General features: G+C 46.2%; 1 protein-coding gene across 6 annotated transcripts in view; it reads right to left on the reverse strand.

Moving 5' to 3' along the window:
- Positions 1 to 5969: 5969 nt before the first annotated feature.
- The window catches only part of SMARCD3 (SWI/SNF related BAF chromatin remodeling complex subunit D3), a 1344655-nt gene continuing 1337191 nt past the window's right edge, over positions 5970 to 13433 (reverse strand). For all 6 annotated transcript variants that reach the window (XM_085632183.1, XM_085632187.1, XM_085632184.1 and 3 more), the window contains one exon: positions 5970 to 8216. In XM_085632183.1, the coding sequence (XP_085488309.1) occupies positions 8163 to 8216 (54 nt within the window). In that variant the 3' untranslated portion in view covers positions 5970 to 8162. The remainder of the gene's footprint in view (positions 8217 to 13433) is intronic.

A 13433-nucleotide genomic window follows, 5' to 3' on the forward strand; every position in this document is an offset into this window, starting at 1 on the left:
CCACTGCAAGTGAGAACGATGTTCAGGCATCTCTTGGCGGTAAGCGAAATGGCCATTTTCCCTGAAAAGATGAGAAGTGTACCTAATTATCCACTTGCTGTTCTGGCAGTGCGGTCTGGCGTCTCGCTATATATCTCTGTGTCTGATGTTCTTTGTACCATATCAGAAGCAGCCAGAATGAAATATTTCCTAGCTAACGTAACATAAAGTTTCAATTCTATTAAGGACTCGGAGTCGAGGATTATGCCTTCTTTCTCCACTTTATTCTCACAGCAGCGTAGAAATAAACAAAACTACGTTTCCCATGTAACACCGGGAAAAAGTAGTACAGAAATACAACGTGGCAACAACCAATCAGGAAGGAGCACCAATGTCCAATCATAGTTCTCTGTCAGTGTCCCCTCTTCCTCTTTCTGAGCGCAAAGACAGCCATCCTGGGCACGTCAGCCATCTTGTTTCTCGGGATCCGAACCTGAAACAACAGGGAACACATTACCCAGAGGAACTAATACTGAAACCTGTAAAGAAATAAGTATCAGTCAGGTAAAATATAGCAGAGCCATAACACTCACCTCAAAGACAAGTACTTACTGCAATACGGGGAGTGGTCTCCTCTAGGAGCAAAGAGCGGGATAATCTTTGCCTCCGAGTCCTTAATAGAATTGAAACTTTCCGTTACGTTAGCTAGGAAATTTTTCATTCTATGTCAGGACTGGAGGCGAGGATTATGCTTGTTCAAAGCTTGTCCACAACCAGCTGAGCCATATTAAGCACTGGCTTAAAATAAAACCTCTTAAAAGGTAGAATCCGAAGACCAATCGGCCGCGTTGAGAATATCTTCCAATCGGGCAACCAAGCCAAACGCTTTAGAAGCCATAGCTCCTCGCGCTGAATGCGCCCCAAAGTGACGAAGGCTAATGCCCGCCTCTTACATCACCCAACGAAACCATCTAGCGATGGTGGGGGAAGAAACCGCCTTAAAGGGTTTCCGGAGCGCAATAAGGAGTTGGCGTTCTCCTGGAGGGCGGAACTCCTCAGTCATCTCCTCATAGGCTTTGAGGTATCTAACGACGCACAGTTTCGGAGAGTCAGGGAACTCCGGATACGAGATAACCCTGGTATAGCATTTGGCACGACGAAGCAATGTGAAGGTCACCCCCTCAGGAGTGAACATCCTCATAGAGATGTCCAGGGCTCGAACATCCGAAACCCGCCTGCAAAACACGTGGCAGAGAAGCATGGCCAGCTCTGCCGAGAGTTCTTTCCTGGAGAGAAACCTGTTGTGTTGCCAAGACAGGAACAGGTTGAGAACCTGATTAACATCCCAAAGAGCGGAATAGCGCGTCTCCGGTGGTAATGAAAGGCGAATAGCCCTCAGGAGTCTACACACCAAGGGATGCTCACCGATAGGGGTTCCCTGGACCGGCACATGGCCAGAAGAAATGGCCGACCTAAAGGTGTTGATGGAGCGGTATGCCAACCCGTCCGAAGCGAGCTGCACCAGGAAGTTCACGACATGAACGGCCACCAAGGGATCAAAACCCCGTCGCAAACACCAGCGTGATCATCTGCCCCACGCGGATTTGTACCTTTTGACCGTACTATCTGCCCAAGCTTTGGAGATGAGGCTCTCAGCCTCTCGCGAAAGTCCTGGGGCCTTCCATCTGCCCCTGAAATCCGCCACGCCATGAGAAACCGCAATCTCATCGCCACCAGAGGATGAGGAGTCCCTTCCGGGTTCGTGAGAAGAGTTGGAAATTGGGGGAGTAGGATTGGAAAATCCCAAGAAAGTTCCAGAAGAGCCGGAAACCAGACTTGTGACCTCCAGAAAGGGGTAATCAGAACCAGATCCGCCGACTGCCAGCGGACTTGTGCCAAGGTTCTCGTGATCATAGCGAAAGGAGGGAAAGCGTATCCCTGCTCCAGACTCTAGTCTTGAAGGAAGGCATCCGTGGCTACTGCCCCGGGATCCGGCCTCCAGCTGAAGAACCGCAGGATCTGGTGATCCAGCCTGGATGCGGACAGATCCACTGAGAAGGGACCCCAATGGTTGCTCAGCATTGCAAAAACGGGCCGATCCAGTTTCCATAGGCTGGAGACCCGGAAGTGGCGAGACTGGAAGTCCGCTTCCCGGTTGTCTCTGCCCGGCAGGTACTCCGCGGTGACAGAAATCTGACTGTCCAGGCAATATTGACAAAAACTCGCCGCTAGGTCTGAGAGAGCCTTTGACCTGGTACCTCCCAGGTGATTCACATAATGGACTGTGGAGACATTGTCCATTTTCAGAAGAACGGAGGATTGTACCGAGGCCCTTGTCCAGCAACGCACTGCAAAGGAGCCCGCTAGAAGCTCCAGACAGTTGATATGTCATTTCTGTTCATCGGGTGACCACAAGCCGCCTGTGGACAAATCGCCGCACCTGGCACCCCAGCCCTCTCTGCTGGCGTCTGATTCAATTACCAGGTCGGGGGCTGAACCGAAGATTGCTCGGCTATTCCAGGCCTCCATGTGGTCCAACCACCATTGGATCTTGGCGTTTGCTTCCGCTGACAAGGAGACCTTGTGAGAGTATGAGAACCCTTTGCGGAGGAAGAACGCCTTGAGGCGTTGAAGGGCCCTGTAATGAAGCAGGCCCGGAAAGATGGCTTGAACTGAAGCCGACAACAGAACGACCACCCGGGCCAGCTGACGAAGAGAAACCTGTTGTGTGGACAGGAGACGGCGTAGCTCGTGCCGAATCTTGGCTATCTTCCTGGAGGGAAGACTGAGAGTAGAGGTTGTGGAGTCGATCACGAACCCCAAGAAGGTAAGAGACTGGGTCGGTTGTAACAGAGACTTGTTCTTGTTTATCACGAAGCCCAGGTCCTGGAGGAGGGAGACGGTCATCTGAAGCTGAGAGGCCAGCTGATGAGGGCAAGAAGTTATCAAAAGCATGTCGTCTAGATACACGATCATCCTGACCCCTCGACCTCTCAAAAACTCCACCACTGGCTTGAGGACCTTGGTGAAGCACCAGGGGGCCGAAGAAAGGCTGAACGGGAGAGCCGTGAACTCGTAGATGAGGTGTCGCCAAGCAAACTGAAGAAACCGCCTGTGGGGAGGAAAAATTGGAATCACCAAATAGGCGTCCTTGAGGTCCAAACGGACTATCCAGTCCTGAGGATGAAGACTGTCCCAAAGGAGATGTATTCCTTCCATTTTGAAATGGCGATAAACTAGCCATTCGTTGAATTCGCTCAGATTTATAACAGGTCTTTTACCTCTACCAAGAAAAGGCTGCTTAAAAAACCCCTGGGATGCAGGGAGGTGAGGGAAATGGCGCCTTTTTGGAGGAGGGAAGCTACTTCCTCATCCACTAAGGCCGCGTCTTGCGCAGAGAACTGGATGGGGCGGGGTCTGGTTTTTTTAACTGGGTGTTCCATGAATTCTATGTGAAAACCCTGTACAGTTTGGAGAACCCAAGCATCGTGCATTAGAGACAACCAAGCCTGGTAACAACTTGCCAGACGCCCCCGTTGTTTAACAGGGAAGAAGGGTGCACACTCACCGGAGTTAGAGGCGGGGGATCCTCCCCAGAATCCTTTTCCTTTCCCACGAAGTCCTCTAGTGGGGTAAAAATTCCCAAAACTGGACTGGTCCTGTTACTGACCGGAGCCTCTCTGGTTACCCTGAGGGTGTTGACGACCGGCCGAGCGGCCCCTGCCTCGGCTGGCCCCACGAAAAACACGGGGGAAGACTTTCTTTATTGTGGACTGAGCTCTGTCCAACGAAGTGAACGTATTAACAAATTTGCCGAGCTCTTTCACAAAAGGCTCGTCAAACAAGCCACCTTGCTCAATAGCACCAGCCTCGGAATCCGCCAGGTCCCCTAACTTCAGGTCTATCTTTATGAGGAGGGACCGGCGGCACTCGGTGGAGAAGGCACAGTTTGCATTGCCCAAAAAAAACACCACCCTCTGCGCCCAGGTTGACAGGGCTTCTGGGGAGATAATGGAGCCTGACACTTTGGCCTCCTCGGCCAGATCCAGAATTTTGGTGGCTGGGCCGAGGGCATCCAGGAGCTTATCCTGGCAAGCCCTTCAGGATCTATCAATCCCTTTTTTGGGATCATGAATAAACTTTTGAAGGAAAGTGGACATGCGGGGGTCAATCTCTGGGGTTAGGGTCACCTTTCCCTCTAAGGATGGGCGTGGACATTCTGCCCTAAGGCAGTTGCGGGCCTCGTTTTCTAGCGGACGGCGAATATATGTTCCGCCACATACGTGGCAACTTTCTCTGCAGGGGCCCAGTCCGAGGAGCGGGGGTGGACGATGTCGTTGGGATCCAACATATCGGAAGTAATTTGATGGACGAGCAGGTAGCCAGGGCCTTGAAGGACCGGCAGAATCAGGGTCACCAGCCGTGTCTGTGTCTGTAGACTGGGGGACTGGGGTAGAAGGCTGGGAATTCCCTGCAGGTGGAAAGTTTTGGCTATTTACAAACGCCTTTCGCAGATGCTCGAAGGTGTCCGAATCTACCCCCGGTTCCCGGGGACGCCTGGCCGGTGGGGAGCCTGCGGGAGTGGGCCCCGAAGGACCTGAGGTAGAAGGACCAGCAGCTAATCGCTGTTCCAGGCACGAAAACGCCTGATTAATTTGGCGAGAGAGCCTACCTTCCAAGGGGGCGATTGCCTGATCCACCGCTTGGTAGATAGATGAATCCACCGCCTCATAAAAGGCATCCCCCTCAAGGCATGTCCGCAAGAGGGTTTTCCTCCTCTGGAAATTCGTCTAAGTACTCCATGGTACAAAGGAAATGGGAGTGGAACTTACAGGGCCAACAAGGGCTCAATGTGACTTACAAGGCTGGGTGGCAGCCCACACTTTGGGCGGAAAAAACGCTAATTATATAGGGATTCTAGCCCAGGGGACAAATGCTGGCACGCAAAATTTCAAGAGAGTCTGCAAACCCCACAAATAAGACTGGCCCGGGCTGTGTCCCCACTGAAGGCCTTCACAGGCTAATACAGGATCTCCCAAGAGGTGTTAGAAAACGTCAATACTGACTCCGAAATCCTCAAGGCAATTAAGCCGGGAAACAGAGCGTAGCAAATAGGCAAAATCGGCTTTCGCTGCAATTGGTCACTGCTGCTGTATACCGACCCTCAAGCGGGCGTTCACCTCGGGGCAGAGCTCTGACAGAAGCGCGCAGGCGGTGTTTGAATTCCTGAAGAAACAAACAAACACTGCGTCGTGCCGCGCCAGCCTCCCGCACCACCTTCCGGCGGAAGGTCCTCAGAGCAAGCCAGAAGATGCCGCGTAGGTACGGGAAACTATACCCGGGGCGTCTCAAAAGTGAAGCGCCGACAGCACACCAAAGAACAAGAAACAGACCGCAAACGCGGCTCGGAAAACGCTAATGCCTAAAATAAACACACCACGAGCGGAGCCCGAGAACAGACGCCTGAAAGGCAAGGTCACTCGTTAAGAATAAACGACATACAAATCATCATTGAGAATCAATACAATAGCGTCATAATAATAAAACCGGCTACACCAAAGCATAGAATCATTGAAGATCAAACAGTAAAACTGAGGAGCACTTATCTCTAGTTGCGGAGCAGCGAAGAAAGAGGAAGAGGGGACACTGACAGAGGACTATGTTGGGCTCTCCAGCCCCTGATTGGACAATGGTGCTCCTTCCTGATTGGTTGTTGCCACGTTGTTTTTCTGAACTACTTTTTCCCAGTGTTACATGGGAAACGTAGTTTTGTTTATTTCTATGCTGCTGTGAGAATAAAGTGGAGAAAGAAGGCATAATCCTCGCCTCCAGTCCTGACATAGAATTCCAAGAACTAGTGCAGTCAGCAATATGACTACTCTTCCCTATACAGAATCTAGGTGTGGTTAGCCTTTAATGTAAACAGTCAGCAGTTGGTCGGTCCTCATGGTACAGCGTTAAAACAAGATCAATCTCCTCTGAACAGGACAATCAGTGTGATCAGTCTTTATTGATCAGCAGTATAACCAGTCTTCCCTCATATGGTCAGGAGACTGGCCAATTCAACCCTTACAGGGTCAACAGAATGGCCAGCTTGCACATTATCAGTAAGCAGTGTGACACCTTTTTCATCATACATCGAAGGCTAAGCTGTGCCAGTATTTCCTGTGCTCAATCAGCAATGTGGTCATCTTCCCCATACAGGATCAGCAGCATGGTCTGTGTTAATACATAAAGTCAGCAGCAAGGCCAGTCTTTCCTTTATAGCTTAGCAGTGCAGCTAGCCTTTGTTGTAAAGGGTCAGTGTTGTCCTCACTTACAGGCGAGCCAGTTCTGTGGTCATTCATCCATATACAGTATCAGAAGAATGCCCCACCTCCTTTACAGGATCCAGGAGCCATTCTAATTACTCCCTTTGCATAGTCAATCACTTCTCTAGTCTTCAATTGGTTTAATGTGTTACAAATTGGGCATTCCATAGATGTTCGACGATTGTTATTGAGTAAGGGAGCATAGGCTCATGTTCTACATTGCAAATCGATCAACATAATGTAACATGCGCTTGGGCTGCATGTCTAGAACAGTGCATTAAGTGCAGATTAGCAGTGCTTCCTGCATTTCTGTACAATGTGCCTGCATGCAGTTGGAGGTCAGTTAAAATCTGTGCTGGAAGCTCAAAAGTACCTATAAATAAATGTACTCGAGTACTCTAGGGTACCGAGTCAAGGGTGTCTAGGTTAAAGAGGTTCTTGTATAAGGGTGATGTCATTTCATAATTCCTACTGCTTGGTGTTTCACTGGCTTCTGCAGATAGGTGTGTGTCTGAATTCCACGAAGAGATATATGTCCGGATCTGTATCTTGTCTATGCAAAACACTGCTGTTTGTGCCCCCGTCATCTATCCAGAAACATCTATGTATTTTTTTACAGATAGATGTGTCTGGCCAAAGTGCCTTATTTTTGCATGGATTTTTCTGAGACATCCAAAGAAACATGGTGGTCCAAACTTCACAAACATGTGTCTGACAAAAGAAACAAGTATGAGGCTCATTTTCATTGGGATATGTATGTCTGGCTTGCATAGCGAGCTGTAAACCTCCATAGAAAAGTGTTGCCTGAACTCCAGAAAGACGTTAGGGGCAGATTAACTTACATTTAAAGCAACACAGCAAGGCAACTTGCGGCGATGCATTGCATGAAAGGGAGACAGCAGACATGTGCCAACATTTACAAAGATATGGCACATTCCTGTTGTCTCCTAGAGCTGACGCACTGTGCGCTGTCTATGCAGGCACCCTTGTGCATTGGAGCAAGGGTACCTCCATTACAGGCAGGATTGATTTTGTACTGAGGGACATCTTCCTGCAGAAAATCAATAATTAGAGGAATATTCCTCTTTCTATGCTGAAAGCAGTACACATAGAAAGAGGAAGTAACAAGGAAAAATAAAGAGAGAGAAGGCATAGCATTTTGGCGCATTCCCAGGTGTACTAGCTTTAGTAAATCTGATAATGGGTCAACATCCATGGGTGAATGCATAGGCACGTCCCAGCTCCACCCATGGAGCACCTTCGCAATTCACGGTAACGAGAGGCATTACTCTATATTTACAAATTAAACACCAAAAATGATTTTGCAGGGGGCTGGCCACAAAAGTAACACAACCTGATGCAAAATGTTAATACATCTGTCCCTGAGCGTCTAGCTCGAACCACCATGTTGAGATGTCTGAAATCTACAGAGAGCATTTCCCTAGATAGATGCAAGTCTGACTTTCTGAAGGTGTGTGTCTCATTTCCAGAAGGAGGTGTTCGACAATAAGATATGTCCTGTTACAAGATGTGCCTCATTTTGTAGGAAGGATTTTTTTTTTGATCTGCGAAGGGGATTTTTCTATATCTGCATGGCCGTGCTTCAAATTACCTTATTTCCGGTCTCTTGTGGGAGGTCGTACGTGCCTGATATTTTTTTTAAGGGACATTTGATCTTGGCAGGTGCACAGCTTCCCAAATTGCGCAGTGTGAAATCTTTTTTGGAGCTACGCAGTAAGAGAGGCTTAGGATATATTTACATTGGGGACTGTTTGTTGACCAGCAAAAAGAAAAATGGTCTCTAGAAGAACGAGTGCCTCCTGCTCCTAGGGGTTGATTGGTCCTTCCAGGTGCGGCCATCCACTTTCATCTCTAAGTGTTCCGTACAGCAAGCGACTGTTCAAGCTCTTGTCTGCGCTGCTGAATCTGAAAGAAAAGAAAGTGTAAACTTTCCATAAAGAAAAATGACATGCAAGGACAAACATGTATCCCTTTCACTTAGCAGGTTAATGTCAAATAATGGGCAGACCGCTTAACACGTTGCTCTTGGGAGTTTCTGGACTTTATTGTATGCCTATCAATTTGGTTCCTGCTGTTAATAAATCAACACCAGGTGGAAAACAAGCACAGGCAATGCCAATAGGTGTGGTGTTACTTGCTGGCCTTTTAGCATTGCCAACTCTTATTCTGTTTGTCAATTTCTTTTATGAAATTACATACATTCTAAGAAAACAAGCATGGGCTAAAATATACATTCTGTATGTAAAAGCTCGCATTGCACGAGTAAGTTGTCCCTGGCACTGAAACGTACTTATTTAATGGCTGTCGCCATTATACAAGAATATAATGTAGTCACTCAACAGTCTGGTAATAAATACCACAGCCGAAGTAGCCTGACCATGAAGTTCATGCTGTAGGCTGTGGTCATTTAAAACAAAATCTGAATGAGACTACAACAGACCAATTGATGAAGGAAGCTGACCTTGTAAGTATACGTATCTTTATTAAAAACAAACGGTATTGGCCAGACTTAAAAAGGCACCAGTTCAGTTCATTCATGTTTATTTCAGATATTTAATCATCAATAAAATGTATGTGCATAACAAATAAATACGTGCAACACTATGATAAATACGTGCAGCAACATAAAATTGCAGCATATGCCTAATAGTCACATATGAACCCCATTAAAATATAAAATGTACAAAAAAAAAAATTATCAAATATTAAATCCTTACAGAACTCAAGATGCAGAATTATCTTTGACCAGGTTCGGACTTTTGTTTATTATCCAAGTTTGTTTTAGATCAGGTAAGTCCAGTGTCCAATGGAAATTCCAGCATTAGTTTCTGGGCTTGCTGCGATTCAACATAATCAAGATAACGTTCAAAACTGGGCTTCGTTGTTTGCATATTAGTTAAGAGTCCGATGCTTGAACGACTTGGATCAATCGTTCGCTCCATGAATTTTTTGTACATTTAACGATTTGTGCAGTTTCTTTGAATTTTCATCTAGTTCGACTCACATTATCAAGACCGTGAAGTATACAACTGACGTCAAACAATTTTCAGACATTTTAGGTTTTCACTTGCCTTGAGTCACAAAACTTAATTGAGTGCAGCTCTGTACATACCAACTGGCAAATTTACTAAAAAGTCACACAACGCAGTGCAGCAACCAAAGTTGCAGTGCTGTGAGAAAAGGAGAGAGCAGGACAGTGCCATATCCACTGAGATATGGTGCAGTTGCTCTCTTCCCTAGCCTTGACGCACTTTAGGCTGTCTTGCGCCACGTAGACAACATTGCACCATTATGTAAGGGTGTCAGCATTATGTCTACTATAGGTTTTCTATTGGAAAGGTACCCTTTCAGTACAAAATACTATGCTCTGACATACTATGCAACCTTTCCCACATTACATGTGTGCTGCACAGAGCAGCACACACCCAAAGTTTAAAACGTTTAGTTACATTTAAACAATGCTCCGACTTTACACTTGCCTCGAAGAGGTAAATATTTTGGTGCAAATCCCTGTCTTACATTGTTACTAGATACAGATCTCCTTAACCCCTTCAGTGCCACGCCCTTTCCCCCTCCTGTGCCGGGCGTTGCACTAGTGGGTGGGGTTCATGACGAGATAGTCTCGTCATGGGCACAGCGCAACCGTGCTCCATGACGAGACTATCTCGTCATGGGCACTGAAGAGGTTAAAAACCATGAGTGTTCGCATATGAACGACCATGTACCACCAATTGGATACCCCTTTGAAGCATAGTAGTGGAAAGGAGAGCAAAATACTAATTTGCATCATTTTAGAGCTACTTCAAAGCACCAAACAAGTTTTGAATTGAAAAGTAAATCCCTAAAAACACACGTTGCATCACTTTGGGTGACAATGCAACAACGCAAAGTGTAAACAAACAGGGCACATTAAAGGCTTAAGAAACAGTTTTGGTTTAATGGATATTAGACCTAATTCAAACTAAATAGGTATATTTGGGTACTCTGGGGGAGACCTGCTGGTACTTTTAAAAAATCAGCTATCAGAAAAAGATAATATGTGGGCATATACATGCCCCCAGATCTTACCACCATTGACAATAACTTTATATACTGTCAAAACTAGTTAACTAGCTCTGCCCACGAAAGTTTTCTCAAACCAGACTACTGCCTATGCTTTCTGAGAGAGGGTAATATGGCTCTATGTACCAGTTCGTCTCACTTCCCATGAAGATAATTTGAAGTAGCACTGTGTATGCGTTTGCTTAACACACCCACTGGGCTGTTAGCCCTTTTGGTGCGTGCGTCGGCCAATGGCTGACACACGCACTTCCTCCCTGGTGCAGGGAATGGCCATTGCGAGGGACTCACGGAGGTTTTTTTTGTTTTGTAAACCCCCCGGTGAAATGCAGAATTGCTACTGCGTCTCTCCCCTCCCATCTGTGACGTCAGCGTGCCAGGCCAATATCACAGTTTTCCCCACTGGAGCCAAGCAAGCAGCATGTAAGGCCGCGCTCGACTCCGGTGGGAAATACAGGCCGAAAAAGACCTTTTGAAAGGGGAGAGTCTCCCCTTTTCAATCAAGGCCTTCCTGAAAGGGTTTCCTGTCGGAGAATCACGTTCGCGCTGCGATCCATGGACAGGAAACCCCACTAGTAACCAGGGATGTCAAGGAGGTGTCGGCCCTCGTGGAAATTGGGGGTCAGCCCTCCTGATCACTTGCCGACCTCCTGGGGGGGGGGTCATTTTTTATTTTTATAGATGTGTGGTTTCCCAGGGAGCCACAATTGTCTCACAGGGAAATCACACCTATAAAAAACATAAGATGATCTGCTTATAGAGAAAGAGAAAGACTCTCTCCTTCACTATGTATACTATTTTTATTTTTATTAAACACTGCGTTCATTACATCAAGTATAAATACGCACAAGTACATTTACAGGGATTATGGTCAAAACATCACTGATATTGTTAATAAAATATCTCGTGAGAATACACAGGCTCATTACTCGTAAAAACGAGTAGCTCGCACAGTTATCAGCAGTACAGTAATTTGTCTATGGAGTTGTTATCTCCAAACAATTAAACCAACATCCCAACTAATGATAATAACAATAATCACAACCAGGAATACGAATTCTATTCTTGTTTTTTTTCAGTGAATTTCTAAGGTTTTTTAAGTGCTAATTTCTATCTATAACGTGCCTGAAACCTATTTTTTTTCAGTGAATTTCAATCTTTTTTAATGCTAACTTCTAATTATAATGTTCATTTAATCTATAGTTTTTTCCAACACCCAAGAAGGACACAACACCCATTGCCACAATCCTCAGGCCTCAGGACCTCCCCCCCGTACAACCCCTCTCCCTACTACCACTAAGGCAGTGCAGAACAGGACAGCGAACCCTCCAAAAACGGCATGGTCCCTTAGCCATATAATAGCTCAATGTTGGGAAATGTGGCAATCGTTTTTTCTGTAAATTTGATTTTTTTTTAAATACTAATTTCTAACTTTAATGCTCCTGAGACCTATGTTTTTGGGGGAAATTCAAAGGTTATTTAAAAACTAATTTCTAATTATAATTTTCATAAAACCTATGTTTTTCTCAGTAATTTTGAAAAAATGTGATATTTTGTAACTTCAATATCCTAAAAATTGTTTTTGTATTTTTTTTAATTATTATTTAATGTCTTCTTTTTTTTAAATATTAAACAACTACATAAAGTATGAAAGGGAGCCCAGCCCAGAGCCACATCTGAAGACCAAAACATGTCATAGACCTACTGATACCCAAGAACGCTACAACACCCACCACCACCCCCAGGACCTCCCTCCCTCTACCACCGAGGCAGCGCAGAAAAAGACCGCAAACTTTCCAAAAACGGCATGTCCCCTGAGCCACACAATAGCTGAATATTGGGGCAGGTGTGAACAAACTATATGTGAAGGAGGCAATTCACCCATAAATAACAATGCACACAATGCAAAGTGTAGCGATGATGTGCTGAACACATCTCAGTATGCAGAACACACACCTCTCCATGTGCACAAATACTACTGGTGCTTGTAGTGTTGTGGACAGTGGACCCAACCATGTTACGTCAAACACTAGGGATGATCTCAGTCATGTAGCTGTATCGTCCCTCCCTGTAAGCATAAGTGTAACCGGAGTGGGCTGGTCCGACGTGCGCCACTTCAGCGTAGGAGTGTGAATAAATAGGCTGGGGCTCTGGGCGTGGTTCACTTGTGAACTGTGAAGACCAACGACTGTGCCAGAGCGGCGGGCCTCACCCTGCCACGAGGCTGTTGCCATGACCGCAGGTCTCCTCGACACAGGCCCCCTGCGAACCCAGCGGCACAGCACCGCAGGCTTATGTCTATACAGACTACTGCCTTCGATCTACACTGCGGACAGCAGGCATCACAATTCACATGGAGTAGCGATTGCGCATGACGCAGTCCAGTATGCAACATACATTGCTTACCCCAAGTCATCGACACGTGGCCTTACTGAGGCAGAATTCAATAGACAAAAGACATTGCTCCGAATGCGGCCACCCCGGACCACGCATCATCGCAGGGTACGTACACGCTGAGCGTCAAAGGTACTACTAACTCAGTGCACCATAAGTCATCGCCACGTGGCCTTATTGAGGCAGAATTCAATAGACAAAAGACATTGATCCGAGTGCGGCTCTCCCGGACCACGCATCATCGCAGGGTACGTACACGCTGAGCACCAAAGGTACTACTAACTCAGTGCACCATAAGTCATCGCAAGGAAGAGTGAACAGTTTTATGTCAGCAGTGAGGCATACTATCACTCGAAAATCACCCAAAAATACTTATAATATAAAAAGAACAGAAGAATCGAAATACATTAATGATTACAATCCAGTAATTTTGAAGATGTGGAATGCAAACATGGACATACAATATGTTGCAGATGACTCAATTACTGTTCCTCACATACTATCCAAATAGAAGTCCATACCTGGAAAACATATGTCTACATGAAATGCTGCAACATTATAGATTTAGAAAAACTTTTACAGAAAAAATAAATGAAGGGAAATATGCTGTAATTGGATCTGATGGATGCTTCTTAAAGAATGCCAAAGGAAATTTGATTAATCACAGGA

This window comes from Triturus cristatus, chromosome 10 (assembly GCF_964204655.1).
Source record: "Triturus cristatus chromosome 10, aTriCri1.1, whole genome shotgun sequence".
In the NCBI taxonomy this organism is placed as follows: Eukaryota; Metazoa; Chordata; class Amphibia; order Caudata; family Salamandridae; genus Triturus; species Triturus cristatus.